This window comes from Hylobates moloch, unplaced genomic scaffold (genome assembly GCF_009828535.3).
Source record: "Hylobates moloch isolate HMO894 unplaced genomic scaffold, HMol_V3 SCAFFOLD_1, whole genome shotgun sequence".
NCBI classification, from domain to species: domain Eukaryota; kingdom Metazoa; phylum Chordata; class Mammalia; order Primates; family Hylobatidae; genus Hylobates; species Hylobates moloch.
This window is the reverse complement of record NW_026652276.1, coordinates 137,086,032-137,107,646: the sequence shown is the minus strand read 5'-3', so window position 1 is coordinate 137,107,646 and position 21,615 is coordinate 137,086,032. Positions and strand designations below refer to the sequence as shown.

The 21,615-nt window shown below is 36.3% G+C and overlaps 1 protein-coding gene across 5 annotated transcripts in view; it reads right to left on the bottom strand.

Annotated features, from left to right (window-relative positions):
- PDE1C (phosphodiesterase 1C) overlaps nucleotides 1-21,615 on the bottom strand; it is a 586,050-nt gene that overhangs the window by 124,395 nt on the left and 440,040 nt on the right. For all 5 annotated transcript variants that reach the window (XM_032758380.2, XM_058445830.1, XM_032758382.2 and 2 more), the window contains 4 exons: nucleotides 13,532-13,645; nucleotides 11,776-11,958; nucleotides 10,753-10,819; nucleotides 6,131-6,247 (listed from right to left, as the gene is read on the bottom strand). In XM_032758380.2, the coding sequence (XP_032614271.1) occupies nucleotides 6,131-6,247; nucleotides 10,753-10,819; nucleotides 11,776-11,958; nucleotides 13,532-13,645 (481 nt within the window). The remainder of the gene's footprint in view (nucleotides 1-6,130; nucleotides 6,248-10,752; nucleotides 10,820-11,775; nucleotides 11,959-13,531; nucleotides 13,646-21,615) is intronic.

Below are 21,615 nucleotides of genomic sequence, written 5' to 3'. Positions count from 1 at the left end.
TACTAATTACCCAGCAAGAGACCCCAATCAAAATGAAATTTATGAAGTCTTGGATAAATAATTCAAATTATCGATTCTAAAGAAGCTCAGTGATATACAAGAGAATACATAAAAATAATACAAAGAAATCAAGAAAACAATTCAGGATATTAATGATAAATTTACCAAAGAGACAGCTATCATACAAATTAGCAAAGAGAAATTATGGAATGGAATAATTCATTTAATGAAATACAAAATACATCTGAAACCTTCAACAGTAGACTAGACCAAGCAAGAAGAAAAAAGTTCAGAACTAGAAGATAGGTCTTCGCAAAAAATGCAGTCTGGCAAAAATAAAGAAAAAAGAATAAACAAAACCTATGTGGCGAATGAGCCACCATTAAACAACCAAATATTTGCATTTTCAGTATCCCCAAAAGCAAAGAGGAAACAAAAGAGTCAGAAAACCTATTTAACAAAATACTAGTGGAAAAATTCCCAAACGTAGCAAGAGACTTAGACACCCAGATACAGGAAGTTCAAAGATTCCCAAACGGATACAATTCAAAAAGATCTCCACAGCACATTAGAACCAAACTGTCAAAATCAAAGACAAAAAATTCTAAAAACAGCAAGAGAAAAACATGTAGTCACTTATAAGGAAATCTTCATCAGATGAACAGAAGATATCTCATTAGAAACCCTACAGGCAAAAAGATAATGGGATAATAGATTCAAAGTCCTAAAAGAAAAAAAAAAGCCAACCAAGGATGCTATATTCAGCAAAGGTATGCTTCATTAATGAAAGAGAAATAAAGCCTTTCCCACACAAGCAAATGCAGAGGGATTTCCTTATTACTTGACCAGACCTACAGTGAATGCTTAAGGGAGTCTTACACCTGGAAACAAAGAAACAGTATCTACCATCATGAAAATGCAAAAGGAAAAACTCACTGGTAAAGCAAATATACAAATGAGGAAGAGAAAAGACCCAAATGTTACCACTACAGAAAACCACCAAACCACAATTATAAATAATAAGAATGTAAGAAATGACATACAACACAATCTGAAATTAATTAATAAAATGACTGGAATAAGTCCTCACATATCAATAGCAACCTTGAATGTAAATCAATTAAACTTACCACTTAAAAGATAGACTAGCTAAATGGATTAAAAATAAATCCATGATCCAACTATATGTCGCCTATAAGAAACTCTTTTCACCTGTAAAGACACACGCAGCGTGAAAAGAAAAAGACATAAAAAATATTCCATGCAAATGGAAATCAAAAGCAAGCAGGAGTAGCTATACTTGTATCAGATAAAACAGACTTTAAGTCAAAAATGGTAAAAAGAGACAAAGTCATGGTATAATGAAAAAAGAATCAATTCAGCAAGAGGATATAACATTTCTAAACATATACACACCCAACAGTGAAGCACCCAGATGTATAAAGCAAATATTACTAGACCTAAAGAAGAGACAGACTCTAATACAATAACAGTTTGAGACGTCAGCACTCTATCATAGCATCAAACAGAACATCTACACAGAAAATTAACAAAGTTGGATTTAAACTTCACATTAGACCAAATGGACCTAATAGACACTTACAGAACATTTTATCCAATAGCTACAGAACACAAATTTTTCTCATCAACACAAAGAACATTTTCCAGCCTAGACCATATGGTAGGACACAAAGTAAGTCTCAAAAAATTAAAAACCAAAATAATATCAAGTGTCTTCTCAGATCACAGTAAAATAAAACTAGAAATCAATAACAAGAGGAAATTTGGAAACTGTACAAATACATGGAAATTAAACATGTTCCTGATTTACCACTGGATTAAGAATGAAATTAAGGAGAAAATAAAAACATTTTTAAAGCAAATGAAAATCTAAACATACCAAATGCTACGGAATACTGCAAAAGCAGTGCTAAAGGGAAATTTTAGCAATAAATGTGCATATCCAAAAAGTAGATAAATTCCAAATAAACACTCTAACACTGAACCTCAATGAAAAAGAAAGCAATATCAAACCAAACTTAAATTAGTAAAAAAAAGAAATAATGAAGATCAGAGCAGAATTAAATGAAATAGAGACTAACAAAACAATGCAATGGAGCAATGAAACGAGAAAAGTTGTTTTTTTGAAAAGACAAATAAAATAAATAAATTGCTAGCTAGACTAACAAAGAAAAAAAGAGAAGATCCAAATAAACAACATCAGAAGTGAAAAGGGAGATATTACAACTGATAGCACAGAAATACAAAAGGTCATCAGAGACTATTACAAACAACTATGTACTAACAAACTGGAAAACTTAGAGGAAATGGATAAGTTCCTGGACACATACAACTTACCAAAATTGAATCATGAAGAAATTGAAAACCTGGACAGACCAATAACGAGTAATGAGTTTGAATCAGTAATACAAATTCTCCTGAAAAAGAGAAGTCTAGGACCAGAGGGCTTCACTATCAAATTCCTCCAAACTTTCAAAGAAGGACTAACATCAGTTCTCCTCAAACTATTCCAAAAAATTGAGGGGCAATTTCTCCTTCTCCGTAACTAATTCTACAATGCCAGCATTTCCCTGATACCAAAACTGGACAAGGATTCAACAACAATAAAACAAAACTACAGGCCACTATCCTTAATGAACATAGATGAAAAATCCTCAACAAAATACTAGCAAACTGAATCTGCAGTGCATCAAAAAGATTATACACCATGACTGAGTAGGATTTATCCCAGGGATACAAGGATAGTTCAACATATGCAAATCAATAAACATGATACATCACATATCAAGAGAATGAAAGACAAAAACCATATGATAGTCTCAATAGATGCAGAAAAACATTCAATAAAATTCAATATCCCTTCATGATAAAAACTCTCAACAAACTAGGAATTGAAAGAACATATATCAATATAATAAAGATCATATATAAAAACACACAGTTAACTTCATACTGAATGGGGACATCTTGAAAGGCTTTCCCCTAAGAACAGGAACAATATAAATATCTCCACTTTTACCACTCCATTCAACATAGTACTTGAAGTCTTAGCCAGAGCAATCAGACAAAGGAAAGATATAAAGGGCATCCAAATTGGAAAAGATTAAGTCAAATTTTCTCCCTTTGCAGGCGATATAATCTTATATCTAGAAAAACCTAAAGACTCCACCAAAAAAAGTATTAGATCTGATGAATTCAGTGAAGTTGCAGGATACAAAATCAACATACAAAAATCAGTACCAGCTGGGCACAGTGGCTCACACCTGTAATCCTAGCATTTTGGGAGGCTGATTGCTTGAGGCCAGTAGTTCAAGATCAGCCTGGGCAACATAGTGCAATCCTATCTCTATATTTTTAAAAATATATAAAATAAAAGTTTAAAAAGTCAGTAGTGCTTCTAAACGTGAACAATGAACTAGCCAAAAAAGGAAATCAAGAAAGCAATATCATTTACAATAGCTACCAAAAAAAAAAAAATACCTAGGAATAAATTTACCCAAGGAGGCACAAGAATTCTCTAAGGAAAACTACAAAACAATGATGAAAGAAATTGAAGAGGACACAAATAAATGGAAAGACATCCCATGCTCGTGGATCAGAAGAATTAATATTCTTAAAATGACCATGCTGCCCAAAGTAATTTACATATTTAATGCAATCCCTATCAAAATACCAATGTCATTTTTCACAGAAATAGAAAAAATATATAGGGAGCCCGTGAAGAGCCCAAATAGCCAAAGCAATCCTGAGCAAAAAGAACAAAGCTGGAGGCATCACACTACATAAATTCAAAATATGTTACAAGGCTATAGTAACCAAAACAGCATGGTATTAGTATAAAAACACACAGTCCAATGGAATAGAATAAGAAACCCATAAATAAATCCACATATTTGCAGCTAACTGATTTTTGACAAAGGCACCAAAAACTTACAGAAAGGACCCCTTCTTCAAGAAATAACTCTGGAAAAATTGAATATCCATATATAGAAGAATAAAACTAGACATCCATCTCTCATCATATACAAAAATCAACTCAAAATGTATTACGGACTTAAACATAATACTCAAAACTATAAAACTACAAGAGAAAAAAACATTTCAGGAAATTGGTCTAGGCAAAGATTTTATGGCTAAGACCTAAAAAACACAGGCAATAAAAACAAAAATAGACAAATGGGACTATATTAAACTAAAAATCTTCTGCACAGGAAACAATCAACAGAGTGAAGAGACAACCTGTTAAATAGGAGAAGTATCTGCAAAATATTCATCTGACAAAGGACTAATACCCAAAATGTACAGGAAACTCAAACAACTTGGTAAAAATAAATAATCCCATTAAAAAGTGGGGAAAGATATAAATAGACATTTCTCAAATGAAGACATATAATGGACAACGGGTACATGAAAAAAATGCTCATTATCACGAATCATCAGGGAAATGAAAATCAAAAGCACAATGAGATATCATCTTACCCCAGTAAGAATGGCTATTATGGTTAAGAAAAAGAAGATGCTGGTGAGGATGTAGAGAAAAGGGAACACTTCTACAATGTTGGTGGAAATGTAAATTAGTACAGTCACTATGGAAAACAGTGTGGGGATTTCTCAAAAAAAAAAAACAAATCTAAAAGTAGAACTACCATGCAATCCAGCAATCTCACTACTGGGTATTTATAAAAAAAAAAAAAAAACAAAAAAAGAAAAGAATCAGTGTATCAAAGAGATATCTGCACCCTCATGTTTACTGCAGTACTATTCACAATAGCTAAGATATAGAATCAAGCTAAGTGTCCACCAATGGATGAATGGATAAAGAAAACTTGGTATACAAACATAATGGAATACTATTCAGCCATAAAAAAGAATGAAATCATGCCATTTGCAGCAACATGGATAGAATTGGAAGTTATTACATTAAGTGAAATAACCCAAGCATGGAAAGACAAATAGCACATGTTCTCACTCACATGTGGGAGCTAAAAAAGTTGATCTTACGCAGTTAGAGAGTAGAATGATAGATACTGGAGGCTGGGATGTGTGTGGGGGTATAGGGGGTTGGTGATAAAGAGGGATTGATTAATGGGTACCAACATACAGTTAGATAGAAGGATTAAAGTCTAATGTTCAGTAGCAGAGTAGGGTGACTACAGTTAACAAGAATGTATTACGCATTTCAAAATAGCTAGAAGAGAGGACTTGAAGTGTTCCCAACATATAGAAATGATAAATAATGCGGGTAATGGACACCCCAAAAACCCTGACTTGATCATTACATAGTCTATGCGTGTAACAAAATATCACATGCACCCTATAAATATATACAATATTTGTACCAATAAAAAAATAGATACCTCTTCAAATACACAGTCCCCAGGAGAAAATAAAGAACTACATCTCTGGAGAAATCAATATGTTGTACAGAAAAAGACTTGTGTTTTCCAGAGGCTCATCCCTTTGATGAGGGAAGTCAGAGGAGCTTGATACCATAGACGTTGGCAGATGACTACATCAACTCCCTGAGGATCTGACCCCATCTCGAGAGTCTACAGTATTAGAAAGCTGTAGGGAGTTGAACACTGGAAACGATTCAAGTTCTTTATGTAAAGTTGAAGAATTAATTTGAAGCATGAATGGCTGGGAAATACCAATGACCTGTCACAGATGATAAGTGATAGTATTTGTCTCAATGAGCCAAGTGGTGGGAAAAAAAAGGTTTACAGAGACAGCAGATGCTCACTCTGTCTCCATTACTGCCCCTCTGACAGCGTTGGTCGATAGGACACAAAGTCATGTGGAAATGAGACCTTTGGGCAGAGCCTGAAAGGGAGCTTGATTATTACAGGCTTTGGGTTGTACTTCCAGGAAGACCGGAATCTAAATGGGTCTCTCCCGTCTCTTCCATGCCACTAAGACCCACCAGCAAGGGCGCAATCAAAGTCACCCTCCACAGAGGAATTCATAGCAGTGGCTATCCGAAGGATGCTTCCTCAGTCGCCTGGAGCAGTTTTCATTCCGCGTATTAAAAGAGTCTGAACCCAAAAGTCATATGAGGATAAACATATGCATGTAGTTTATTTATTTTTCTTTTTAAAGAGGTACTGACCTTGAAACGGCTGATCAGATCATAGCGTGTGAGTAGTTCATAGAAAATAAATTTCAGTGCATGATCCCCACTGGCCTCATTGAGGGAAAAGACATCAAAGGACCACTTGTCCACATCCTGCAGGACAGGGTGGGGGAGAAAGAACACATTAGCCCACAGTCACTTACACACCTACCAATCTCCTCACTTTCAAGTCCGCCTGCAGCCCTCACTGGAGATTTCACAGTGTGACACTCAAACAGACTTTCCACTCTCAAACTTTTTCCAATCTGACTAGTCTACATAGTATTCACTGTTAAAAAAATTAGTCTTATTACTAATAAAAATAGCCATAATTTATTGAGTACCTACTGTATGACAGGCATTATGGTTGGTGATAAATATGTAAATTATCCTGAAAACACCTCTAAATGATAGATATTAGTCACATTTTATGGATAATAAAACTGATAAATTACCTAATTTCCCTAACACCCAAGGTGAGTAAGTGCTGGAGATACAGGCAGGGCCAGAACACACACATAGGTTCGATGCCTAAGATCAGTTGCTTTCCATTAAGCCCTGCAGCTGCTACTGTTTAATTCACTACAGCCGACGGTGCTTCTCTTCTCTGAACTTCTCTCCAATCCCTTGACACTATCCAATGACTTCCTCTAAGTTTACAGTTAAGCATGTTAACTCATTTAGAAGTGTTCAGAAACATGCATGATGTAGAACACAAAATAATATGCCACATCAATCTAAACTGCTGAGCTGAAACCAAAAAGAAAGCATTCATTTAATATGACAGAAAAATGCTACTATTTCTGGAGTAGCTAGTCTGGGATCTTGTCCTCAAATCTGTTAGTCGCTTTACTGAAAAAAAGTAAAAGGAAAAACTAAACTGAACACACACCTTATATACCATCCCTGAAGTTCAAAGTCTTTGCCTGTAAATAGCTACTCCAAAATATATGTAAATACAGTCTGTTAAGCTTTGGCTTATCGTAACCAACTTCTTGTGCATGTAGTAAACAATGATTTGTTTAAGCAATGGTTAAAGCAACAGTCATTTGGTTTTTCACTGCACCAAAATCTCACTTCCCGTGGTTAAGTGAAGCATATTCACTTGAGCTTGACAGCAAGGATTCACATGAGACCACACTGCCTACAGGCAAGGTGTCAGATGGTACACTGGTAGAGACCTTGGTTCTCATAAGTGACTCTCACCCCAGCCCTCACTGAATTCCAACATAATCCATCCATCCCAATTTTGTTCCTGACCAAACATTCCAACTGCCAAATTCATCCCAAGGCCATCAAGGGTCTCCCTCCTGGATGCTAATAAACTGTTTTCAGGGAAAACAGAATTGTATATAGGAAAATCAAACTTTTCCGGAGGGGTTTCAATTGAATTGTTCCAATTCACACTTAGTGGTAACCTCACTTAAGTCTTCAATAACTGCCCCTCCATTAAAATAACCAAATAAATAGTGACAGGCACATTTCTGTGAGCACATTTTCTGTGCTAGGCACAGTGTGAGTGTTTACACACATTTGCAAAACCTCACAAGTGTAGAGATAGGTGTTACTTTTTCCAGTTTTATAGATGGCAACCTCAGAGAGATTAATTGAAATGTCCAGCGCCATAAGGTAGCAGAGCCAGGTAGTAACCTCACTAACGACCCTTAGTGATCTCACTGCCAACCGATGAAATTGTAAATGCCATGAATATGTGCTGTGACCCAGGCCTCATCCCACTAGGGCCCAGGCTATAGACAGCAAGGACACTTAAGATTAACCCAAGACCTAAAGCTTTACCTTGGTTACTATCATTGGCACTGCCATGAGTCACATACATTGTCTTATCTTTAGTCCTAAGGAAAAAGTCACTGACAACTCAGTAGGTTAGAAAACGCTGTGTCACTTCTGATAATTTTTAATCCTAGTGTCCAGAAAGGAAAGGGCTCTCTATCACTAGAAATAAAGAGATTATCATGATAAAAAGCCAAGATTTATTCTGAATATCAGGACTTAGAGAACAAAGAGGATGAGCAAATAGAGACAGTGAGATGGATGTCCTCTTTGGTCTCTCACGTTAGGGAAGGCTTAGCTGTAATTCTCAGTCTAACGTTCTTCAGAACCAGTTGAGGGGCTTAGCCAAAATATGGATCCGCCAGTGGGGACTCCAGAGAATCCTGGTGTGGGGCCTGGAATCCACATTTTTAACAAGTACCCAGTTTAACTGCCTTCAACCATTCTTCCTCATTCCCCAAATTTTGCCCAAGGACACTTCCTATAGAGAAATTGCAGGAACTTCCTGTTAGTCTAACACAAAGGAAGCGTGAACCTCCTCATCTCCTCCCACTTTAAGCCTGGAGTCTTTCCAAAGTGTCACTTCCTGAGTCACAAAACAGATGCCTTTACAAAGAAGAGCACACAGCTACATTTCCATTAGGCTAATCTCAGAAGACTAGAGGTAGAACACCTCAAGTTAGAAGCTTTATACTTAAGTCCATTATACATATATATAATGGAAAAAGTAAAAATAACATAATGCAACATGTTTCAAATTTAGAGACTGGTTCATTATTATCTTACTTAAATATCATTTTATGTCATGTTCTTACATTAACCACAAAGGTTAACATGACAGTAGCATAAGGGTTATTTTAGGGAATTGTATTCTCTCAGTCTTCAGGGAAAATTTCGGTAATAAAAGAAAACAGTAATGATTCCATATGAACTTCTAGCAATGAAGTGGAAATAATCTTTTTTCTAACATGTAGTACATAAAGAAAGAAACAAAAGAGTCTATATCTGTGATTGCTCCAACTCATTGCAAACAAAATCAGCCTCTGGAGAAGTGGAAAAAACATTACATTGTAAAAAGCCTTGAACTTCCCCAGTAAATGGGGGACACAGCCAAGAGAAATAGCAGCTTCAGCTTCAATGCACATATCAACAATATATGTGAGGAGAAGTAGCAATTTATTTAGAGAGCTAGTAGGTCTTCATTATCTGAATAATCTTAGTACCTGTCCTCTCAGACAACATGTGTGCATCTGAGAATTTCTTTTCGCTAAGTATAAAATAACAATTCATGCACATCACAGTTTGTTCCAATTCTTTCTCAGTTATTCTGCATAGAAAAGAGGCTTCAATTTGGAAGAAACATTTTCATAAATGTCTTGGTACCAGTATACCCTCTTGTACTTATGTTCCTGATAAAGGAAAAAATTAAAGACAATAAGGATGCTTTTAATGTTTCTAAGAGTTTGATTGAACATTCAGGTTCAATTATGAAAATCAATACAACTTCATAGTGGGTGTTAAGAAATATCAGATTTCCTGAAGTGATTTCACTGATTAAAATGGGAAATATCACTGTACATTACTGTACTGATGTATTGGGCATCAGATTAGGGGTTAAAGAGGAATGGGAGAAAAGACAGGTCTTCTTGCTGGGTCCTTCCTGAGTATCCTTCCTGCTTTTAAGATTAGGTAAGAAGAGATGGAAAGGGTAGAGACAAACAAAGGAGAAATGAGAATCTGTGTATATATGGTCTCTCAAATTCAGCTAGTAGATGTCTCTGAGACAAGAGAAAGGCCTATGAATATATAATCAAGATTGTCCCAAGGGGCTCTTTCTTGACATTAATCAAGAAGCACTCCCCACCCCCTAACTCCATGAATAGGTAATTTAGCTTCTGAAAATATCATCACATTTTTCAGGTTTTGGAGAAAGAAAACAATGGCTTTAGCAAAGGTCAAAATGCTACGATGTCCCTAAGCACATGGCCCAAGTCCATACATAGACAACATGTGATGTCAATGACCTCAGTGATCTTGGGCTAAGGATCAGCAACGCATTGGAATACAGAAGCCAAATCAAATTTAGCAAATCTCAAATACCCTCAGACCAATGCCTTCAGGAATGCATCTGCTTTGGGGCTCCTGGAGATATTCTATACAATTCCAAGAACTTGCCTGATTAGAGGTAATTCTGCAGGATTTAGCCCATTTAAACTCAAACATTTGTATGACTTCCAAGGGAACATTTGGCTCAGTGAAAGTCTTTGGAAAACAATGGGCTATATAGATGGGACAAGGGCTCTCGCGCCATACGTTCATGCAGTAAAACATTACTAAGAACTTACCATGTGCTGAAAACTCTGATATCAAACATTAGCTCTGTCTCTAATTAAATCTTTTTTAAAATCTTGCTGAGTCTTGGTTTCTTCATCTATAAAATGGACTTGGAGTAGGTAATGAGATAATGGGACAATTACAAATATTGAAGATCCTCCTAATGTTGAATACTTATAGCCATAACATACTTGATCTCGTATGGAAAAATCAGATAAATCTCATAATGACAGATAACTATATAAAACCTAAACTACTCTAAAGTACTAGAAAGAAATGAAACCCACAGAGAGTTTGATTGTTTTTAAATTGGGAAGATGAAGGGTGAAAAGACAGTGATACTGTTAGAACAAATAATAAAAAGATAATGAAAGAATAAAGTCAGGAATAACTGGAAAAGTAACTGTAAATGAAAGCCTCTTATTTTCTAACAAATTTAACTCTACTTTTTATTAGGTACCATGTACACTGTAAAATCTTTTCACTCGTATTACCTTTAATGCCTCAATAACAGCTGGTGGATAGCTCAGTCCAACCATGTTTGATGTCCGTCTATACATTCTGAAAAGTCAAAAGGGAAAAATGCAACATGATATCTTACAAAGTAAGATTTGTAATCCACAGACTCATACCAAGTATTGACAAATAATGAGAAGTCAAGTGGGGTGATCCAAAGAACCTAAAATTCATTTTTTGACATTTTTAATATTCACAGGTGGTCTAAGTGTTAAATTCAAAAGAAATTAAAGCAATCCCAAACATATGAACCATTGGGGGAAAAAAACGTAACTCTATAGGCCCCAGACTGGAAATTAAATTATTAAATGGGTCACTTCTTCTGCCAGAGTGAATTATAGTGCAGAATAGACAGTAAACGGTGTAGTAATTTAACCTGAATGAAGAACTCCTATGGGTAACCATTTAGAATACCTTGTTCTTTAGAACTGTCAAAAATAAGATGGAAAAATGTCCCAGGTAATATTTAAACTTACCATGGTGTTTCTAAAATGTATAATTACACGATAAGGATTATAAGAAGAATATATCTATTTCTGGAATCTATTGCTGGGTAAGGGGGTCAATTTGATTTCAAAGAGTAAAATAGCTAATAAAACTGAAGTGTCATGGGGACTTCAAACCACTGAAATGAACTGTCCTCCCTGGGTCAGCAACCTCAAAACATCCCAGATCTGTTCCAAATGGAGACATCATCCATCTATTTCAAAAGATGATAGATGAGATGATTTCCTGCTTTAAAAATTAGAGACTGAACTCAAACTAAATCTTCTCTGATAAACAAAAAAATTCTGAGCAATAGCAAAAGCTTTTCCTAATGATGCTACAGAGATTAAAACAGATATGTTTTTGCCATTTCTCATTCAAGACTATCTGTTTCTACCCACAATTTTCAGTATTTATAAAGATAGGAAAACTACATTAAAGCAAAGCTTCCAGTTATTGGAAATGTGTTGCTTTGGCTGCTTTAGTCACTAAATGACAATGAATGACATCTTTACCTCTCCACAAATATCCCAGCCTGCACTGCGTGAACGATGCTCTTGAACCGGGGCTTCTCCTCGCTCCTCCTGAGCATCATCCCCATCTGCCGCGTGAAGGTGGAGGCCAGCCAGTCTCGGACCTCAGACGGCACAGCATCTGACTGAATGTCACTGAGCTCATCCTCTGTATCCAGGAGTCTCCTGAACACAAGAAACAGAATCAGCACACTGAGATTCAATCTGAAGTTGGAGCTCTCTATTCAAAGCAGCTGCTCCTCTCTGCCTCACCTGCATGTTAGGTGCAAAGAAACCAAATTAAATTGGCCACAAAAAATACAGTGCCTTCTTGGTAAGGCTTACGTAAGCTCGCCATGTGTGTTTTACAACGGTCTTGGCTTCCACTGATATTTCGGGATGGTTCTCTCTACCAGACTGGACAAAGGAACTGGTCCATTGTACCCAGAAGCACTCTGTAGCATTTGAGTGAAATTTAAACCTTCTATTTAAAAATGCTTTCACAGGGAGCCTTATATTATTTCATAGATGGACCATGTGACATTATTTTGTTTAAAAATATAAATGGACGCTTAGAGAGTTTGCAAAGTATCTACCAAATCACAGCAACCCAGTCCTCTGAAGTAGTGATCCTAAGTGATGATAATTAATATTCTTTCTAGTTTTGTAGGTTGCTACCAAAATTTAAATGTCTAAATTCAAGGAAAAATTTCAAAATAATGCAGTTCTTTATTTGCGCACAATGATTTAATCATCTAACAGCTGTGTTTTGCTGATTTTTCAAACTTGTTCATAGGTCAGACCACTAGAATCAAACACAAAGAGCAATGTTAAAACCTAAAATAGCATGTCATATTTACAGTAAACCCAACTAAAAATTAGCAGTAAAAGTAGCTGCCAATGTAAAGGTGTTTGGATTTTTTTTTTCCTTTAGACTTACCAATTGGGGTGGGGGTAAGCGGAGGAAACATAACATTTGGAAAAAAGCTGTGATATCAAATTTCCTTAAATTAGAAACCAAGTGTGTCAGCAAAATAATAATAATAGTAAACCATACAAATCTTAGATTACTGTGAAATACTTTCAGATTGGAATTTGGCAAATAAAAGTAAGATATCACAAATACTGACAGAGAAGCCTGCCTGAATCAGGGGAAAAAAAGCCACACCTTTCATATTCAACATTTCAACATTTTTCAAAAGAAATGCAATTTTGTAACTTTCAAACATATGTAGTAACTGAAACCGCTTTAATACGTTTAGATAATTCAAGTGGAATAAACCTGCTAAGTAAATCAGCGACATACATAAGACTGAAGAGGGAATGCTGGGTGCTTAAGAGAACACATGCTTCTCGATCACTTCAGGAGCCTCCATTTACTAACGGACGTTATGAATTAAAACATAAACACAATTTTTAGACTGACACTAACAACATACAATAATTGCAATGGAGCTCTATATCTGATTTTTAAAATCTTAGTGGATTTTTAAAAATTAGTTTTTCTCCTCTTTCATAATCTTACTTCCTTGTCATGGCAGCCATATGAGATTTGTTCTATCGGCTCCTTTTATAGATGAGGAGGTACAGAGAGTAAGTGACTTGTCCAAATCTATCCTCTTTGTTTGTGGAAACTAAAACTCAAAGATGAGTAATTTGAATGTCACCCCATTCCTGGCACAGGGGACAATGTCAGAAAAGCCATTTAAGAGAAAATTTACCATCACTATACTAATCTCTTTTGTTATTTTTAGCTTACCTTGTTTCATCAATATACACAGATTCAAGCACTGTGGCTGCATATTCCAAATTCTTCTTAAGATCTACCACTGAAGCTTCCCCTCTCTCTAATTGTTTGACCAAAGACCGTAATCTAGAAAAATAAAAAGACATAATTTCATTAGAATAGAGGAAACAAAGAATAATCCTACAACTATGGTGATATATTTTACAGTCATCGAATATTCTCACTTATTCTGATACACCTGAAAGGAAAATAATTATGGGACCAAAGGAGCAAGTAATAAAATAAATGTATACATTTTTGCCATTGTGAAGTAAGAAGAAAAAATTTCTCTCCAACCAGGCACTGACCATACTTTCTAGCTAGCTTTTATCTTTATGAATCCTAAATTATCAATGATTTTGCTTTTTCTCAAATTTTCATCTTTTTTGTTCTCTGTGGACATAGTAAAGCTTGACCAGCAGCAAAATCACCAAATACCTCTTGAGATTCTGCTCTGTTGAAGGCACTTGGTCCAGCAGTGGCCCCAGATAATGGCAGCCCCATGACCCAGGCATGTCCCAAGACAGAAGAAAACATTTAAACTACTGAGAACCACAAGAGGGCTACAGAAGGAATAGATGAAAGTAAATTGTTTTACTGGACAGAAAAAATCACTCTGAGAGGAGATAAATACCCTAGTTAAAAAAAAGAAAATATGAGGATTGATTTTAAACCGAGGAACTCCAGACTATACAAGAGAAGCAATAAAACATTTTTTTTTCTGTTATTTATATCAACATTATCTGCACAGAGGACTTAGTATTCATGAGAACAATAAAATGAGTACAGATGATCAACATGCGGTAACTGAGAATACTGTAAATACCACAGAGATTTGGAGATTGGGCAACTCTTCAGGCTGTTTGATAACCAGCAATGAAAAGAGTAGAGACTTTGAAGACAAACTGGGGTTTGAAGCTCACTTCATAACTTATTAGCTGTGCAACCCTAGGTAAGTTATGTAACATCTTTGAGTGTTATCTTAATGAAGAGCAAAGTATGAAATTTCTAAAGTTGACCTAAAGATTAAATGAAATTGATATAGAGTATGTGACTCATGCTTGTTCTTTGAAAAGGCAATTGTTATAACTATTGTCATTATTCAATGACTTTGATTATCACAGATAACAAAATGAGAAAAATTCTAGCAAGATATTTAAGAATGATTGTCAAATCTCCACTTCCCATTGGTATACGCAATCTGTTCTCACCTTCCTGACATCAAAATATCCTCAAATAGGTTGCCTTCATGGCAAGGTATAAACTACTCCCTTCCTGATTTGCATGAAAATGACCCACAATAAAGAATGAGAAAAAATCTTGGATCAACCTTAAAAAGTAGGCAAGAGGGTCAACCATAAAAAGATTTCCAGGAATTTCAATGATATAAAATACAAATAACATTAGATTCAGGTAGTCTCTACCTGAATTATGAATCTGCAATATATCAAAGGGAAATATGCAAAGGAAATCAGCAGAGGCCCCTGCAGGCTTGGAGGTGAAGGTCAGCCTTCGGAATGCCATTAGCAGCACTGGGAAGAGTTCTGAATTTCAGAGGCAGCACGGGACAGGGAGTTGGCAGGGAAGGGCTTGCCAGTCACTCACACAGAAGGGATAGCCAGCCTGCCAAAGAATGGGGAGACAGCAGCAGGGAGCCCTGACTGCTGTTCCAAATAAGGATTGGAAGCTCTTTAGCAAAACACATTCCTGGCTAAGTCTGCCTCCAGTTCTGACTCTCACCTCAAGGTGCCCAGCTACCCCCTAGGCTGTTTGGACTCTCAAATGACAAAATGAGAGTAAAATTAAACTTTTTAAAGTTTAGTCTCAAAAATAAAAGTAAAATTAGACTTTTTAAAGTTTACTCTCAAAAATGAGAGTAAAATTAAACTTCTTAAAAATGCCTCTCTCCATTTGGGGCTTACAGGTTCTACCAGGAACTGACATGAATCTCTAGTAGAACCCATCTCAATTCTAGAACCTAAGAGGAAATGACAAAAACCAAGAAAATGATGAGAAAAATTATAAGAGTAATAGAAGTAAAAGCCAGAAGATCCTATCTACCTATAATAGAAATTCCATAGGAAATAAACAACAGAAGCAGCTTTAATTGAATAAGTTTTCCTAGGCTAAAGTAAAACCTGTATAAGCAGATGAAAAGGGATCAAATACAATTTTTTAAAAGTAAATGAAAACATCAAATGTATGCTACTGTAATTTTTGATTTCAAAGAATAAACAAACTTTAAAATCTTTGAGAAAATGAAATATAATACTTACAAAGTAACAAAAAATTGTCCTGGCCATCTACTTCTATCATGTCAAACATCAAAAAGCAATTTAATAATAGTACCAATTTTTTAGAATAATATGGGAAACTTCAAGACATTTATATCTACATCTACAGAGTTACTAAGTACATAAGAAGCCAATAAATACATTCTCAGGTGTTAACAACTTCACAATTTATCATTCATATCCTTTCCAGAAAACAAAACAAAAACAAATCTTTAAGGCATACTCTAGCACAGTGGTCTTCCAAGGGAGTGAATTCGTGAGTCTCCAGTTAAATGGATTGTTGATTCATGACCTAGATTTAACTAACTCAAACTTTACAAAATGGACAAGTAATTTAAAAAGATTCTGGAAAGAAGAGGCAGATAAAATAAAATGCTGATAATACAAGGACAACTAAACATGAAAATGAGCTGACACGTCACCTTTTACTAGGACAATCTCCTATTTTTCATACAAACACTTCCTCTCCCACTTTTACAAACTAAAAGCTAATTCTCATCAGTTGAAAAATAATTGGAATTATTAAGGACATTGTATGGACTATGGATGTATAGCCACTACTTTTTAACAATTCCCACTCCTGGGAAAGCACAGTATTGAGAGAATCAAGTCATGAAGGGGCCTCATATCACCTTGTGATCAGCGGGCTGGGACCCCAGGCCAGAACAGGAGTGGGGCCTTCAGGGAAAGCTTCACTCAGAATCTCACTCAGCTGTTCTGATGAGTAGCACTGAAATCAGCTCCACCAGAGAGACCCAGGCTTTGTGCCACAATTGGCAGAAAATCAGCCATTCAGAGGCTTCTCCCTGATGTAGTCACCAGTGGTGCCAGGCAGACATTAGGCAGTCACATTTATGCATTCAGTGTGAAGTTCTGACCCAACAGGAAGCTGTAAATAGAAAGCAAAACCCTAGCCAAGTGGTTTCAACAGATCCAGAGAGGAAATGACACAGAAATAATGCACCTTTTGGATGCGTAGGAGGCACTAGAAATTTACATGTAACCCTGTCTTTCCAGCTTATGAGATGAGCAGAAGATTCAATCAACTTCCTGGCAGTCAGTGAGGGAACCTAGAACAACCCGTCACTCTGTTTATGGAAGAACAACTAGCTGACATTCACCTTTCTTTACTCAAGGATGATGAAACAGAAAAAAACATTCATGAAGAGATACAGCAATAAAGACAGAAGAGAATACAGCATTCAAAATGTGAAAGGACTCACTTTTGAAAAAAAAAATCACTAATGGAAACAGAAGTGAATTTTAGGGAGCATCTGCTGTGTGTTCAATACAATTCAAAAAAACATAGATCTATGAACCAAAGGTAAAAGCCCAAATCAATATAATAAAAAGTTTCTTTAAAAAGAAACAAAATATGACAATAGAAAGACTACAAGAACTTACTGTTAAAAAGAGTTAAGTAGTGACCAGCTTTGTATATGCCCATCTCCTGTTTGGGTGTCACCCATGTCAGATACAAGCTGCAGCTGCCAACTTTCTGCTTTATGTAGCTGCCACACAAAGCCTAGTGATTCCAGATGTCCCTTTCAAATTCTGTTGAGCTTTAGCATAGCGTTCAGGTGCTTATGCTCCATCAGCCCCTCAGCCCACCTTTCTCTAGCTCTTTATCCTTTCCATTTGGAATTTCCAGCCCTGCCCTGCCATATCCTACCTATCTCTCGGTGAAATGGCTATTCTTTGGGCAAAAGAGTTTCAAATTAGCTCTTTTATCATTGGCCAATTTAAGTTCATGAGAATAAGGACCCCTCTCTATTTGTCATTATAGTGAAGGTATTCCCTAGATCTTAATCTATCTTAAGAAGGGTTGTCTGAAAATTAGCCAGGATCTTTCATACCCATGTCATAAAGTATTTTTGTTCAACTGGAAAAGACTAGCTGAGGCCAGAGGGCTCAACTACTCTCCTTTGTTGTCCTAGTAAAGTTGTCTAGATGCTTTTCATGTGAATTCATTCCATCTAAAAGGCAAATGTCATCAGGGGCCAGGTCCCATGGTATGCTGCAGCCTATATTTTGGGAAAGATGGAGATCTGGTGTTTTAATACTACCCAGAGGAATTTTTGGTCTGGACACCTAAGGGGAATTTATTTCATGAGCATTCGAAATAAATTTACAAGGAAGGAAGATAAAGAAGTAGGAAAATATACAAATAATAATAATATTAATAAGGTTTCTCTTCTGAGAGAATGTTCATAGTTTCCAGCACTCCATCCATTTCTGTCACTGCTGCTGCCAGATAATAGTTCCAGTATAGAAGTGCAACACCATTTTAGGAAGTGCTTATGCCTTCAAACTTTGGCAAGATGCCTTTCAGTTAAGACAGTGTGCAATTTCATTGTGGATGATCCATTGCATCTTTTCATGACTCTTGCATTTCTCGACGTAAACTCTGCTTTCTGTATGCTTCCTACCTGCAAGGCATATGATGAGATAATGCATCTCTTCAGTCCCCTGTGCCCTCAGATCCAGAGCAAGCCCTGGATGCTGACTTCCCCTGACCCTACACTAATCAACATGTGGGATGCATAAAGGTGTTGGAAGAGGGGAAATATGTGAGGAAAAGACAGAGCACTGTATTTTGGAATTTAAAAGGATGTTAGGGAGGAGAGATATTATTTTTTTTTCCACAAAGATAATTCCTAGGACCAATGGGGTGAGCTTCATTAAGAAGCAACTTATTGGTTCAACTTTATAATTTAGAAAACTGCCTTATACTGGACTAGGCATTATTCCCCACCCCAGTGAGGTCGCAGAAAGCCCTACAATCCTATGCCTTGAAAACATATACATCCGTTGAGCATTAGACCCTGCTAGAATTTCATTCTTTTGCACAAGCAAAAATGAACTGTAAAAAGAAGCTATGGAAACATACTTTCTCACGTTTCTCTATTCTGCCCAAGGTTATTCCCTCTGAGGATGGGTAGGCAGCTCTTAAAATGCCAGTGTAACCAACAAGTACTGCTGTCTCAGAAAGGCTTTTTTTGTTTGAAAGGATATGAGAGAGAACTGGATCTTTTACAGTACTTTCTCTACATGTCCCAATGAATCATGAGCCCTAAAAACTCATTTGAATTAAAAAAAACTTCATTTCAGTTCATCACACCTATGTATTCGTAAGGCATACTCATCTCTGGGTCCTTTTCATACACCTGCCTCCTCCACGTCACTCCTGTCCTCTGCCACTTACCTAAATGCCATAGGAAATAACTTAAAACAATTCTTCCAAATGGGATGCCCCAACATGACTTTTAGTCTTATGCTTTAATGCCATCCGATAATGTCATCCAAGCATTTTTCTGGCCATTGTTTGTTTCTATAATTAATGACAGCTGATTAAGATGGCCACACTTGAAAAACATTCAACACTGGGTGTCTTTTGTGTGCAGGCACTGGGAGAGACAGGCTCTAGGAATACAAAGTGGGGAAATGCAGTGCCTTCTCTCAGGTAGGGAAGACAGAAAGCTAACCAGCACCCACAATGCAGTACTGTAAGTGAAATGGCAGAGGTGTGATGGGGGCTAAGAAAGCACAGAGGAGAGGAATCTTCTAATAACAAAGCCCTCCCCAGTGGAGTTGACCAGAGCCATCTTGAAGGCCACGTAGGGGTCAGCCAGGCACACAGAATGGGATAGGGAAATGGCAGACTCTGCATGGAGAGAGCAGACTGAAGGCAGTGACCTATTCAGATAATCCCATGTCTGTATGAAACTCAGGGGCATGTCAAAAGATAAAACAGAAGAAGGTAGGAGCTACACTACAGTAGACTTAGAATCTCAAGCTAAAGAAATGTAATTTTCTCCTGGAGATAATGGGGAACTCCGGAGAATGTTTAAATGGAGGAACAGAATTATGAGATTGGCATTTTCGAAAGATCAACCTAGCAGCTGAGTAGAGGAGCACACATAGTGAGTAAGTTGGAAAATTCTATGTTTTCATTGTAATCAGGCTTATCTGATACTCTGAACAGCACAGTGTGAATATTCTCTCACATGACGGAAATTTGATAGAGTGCTGCATGAGTTCAGGGGTAGTATGGATGGTTGCTTTTAAGAATTTCTGGGAAAGAACTTGTTTTAGGGCATGCAGTTTCCTCATTGAGTGACCACCAAACCAAAAACAAGAACATTGCCAACAAAAATTATGACTGGTAAGAATAGCCTACTTATGTAGCTTTTACCTTTTGTTAATGCTATAAATAAAAGAGAATTTTACTTCTACAGTTTCTAATTACACCTGCTTAAAGCAGATGCACAAATGGATTGAAATAAATTACTGGACTCCAGTTACTTTTTCACTTAAGAAAAATAATTAGTACCTAGGTGCATACCTATGTTTCTATATTTTTATATGCCTCACTACATAACTTGTTAAGTAAAAAAAAATTAGTAATGTTATAGAAGATTTTGAATAATGTCATGAACAAAATTGACCTAGTTGGCATGGACTGGACACTGCACTAAATTGCTGCAGAATGCACCATTCTTTTCAAGTGTGCATGTAATAGTAATCAAAACTGACCATGTGCTGCGTCACAGAGACTTTCAATAAATTACAAGTAATTGAACTCAGACAGATAATGTTCTGTGACAACAATGAAACACAATTTTGCTATTGATTAGAATCCGAAACAAAAAATGACTAGAAATATTTCAAGTGTATGGAAATTTAGCAATATATTTCTAAATAACCCATAGGTCAAAGGTTAAATCACAAAATAATTCTAACTGAACAATAATATACAGCCTTGTAGTATGCAGGTAAAGCAGTGTTTAGAGGAAAATATGCAGCCTTAAATAAATATATTAGAAAACGAGAAGTCTAGCCTGTAATCCCAGCACTTTGGGAGGCCAAGGCAGGTGGATCACGAAGTCAGGAGACCATCCTGGCTAACACGGTGAAACCCCGTCTCTATTAAAAATACAAAAAAAATTAGCCGAGTGTGGTGGCGGGTGCCTGTAGTCCCAGCTACTCGGGAGGCTGAGGTAGGAGAATGGTGTGAACCTGGGAGGCAGAGCTTGCAGTGAGCCGAGATTGCACCACTGCGCTCCAGCCTGGGCGACAGAGCAAGACTCAGTCTCAAAAAAAAAAAAAAAAAGAAAGGAAGAAAGAAAAGGAGAAGTCTAAAAATAAGTGATCTCATTATGCACCTCAAGAAGTTCGAAGAACAAGTTAATCCAAAGACAGTAGGCAATAGCAAAAAATAAACACAAAACCAAAACTTAGGTAGCAACAAACTCACAGCAGAAATAATCAGCAAAGCCAAAACCTGGGTCTTTGAAATGCTTAATAAAATGGATAGGTCAAGCAAGACTGATCAACAAAAAAGAGAAATGATATAAATAACCAATATCAAGGATAAAAAGAGACTATTACTACAGATTCTGTGGACATTTAGAAAGGTAAAAGGATATCATAAATACCTTTCTGAAGATACATTTAAAAATTTAGATGAAATTTTAAAATTCCATAAAATCTTAATTTATCAAAATTGACATAAGAAAAAGGTAAACTATTAATAATTCTATATCAGAATAATTGATACAGAATTGTATCAGACATAGGACTGGATAAAAATAATATCTTTAAAAAGCAGCAAATAAGTTATTCTAATTAAGCGGTGAATTTACCAATGGCACTTGATAAACAGCAATAAACAATTAGAAAATGGTACCATTCACAGAAACATCAAAATGAAACAGTTTCTAGGAATAAATCTTACAAAATATATAAAAGTCATTTACATGG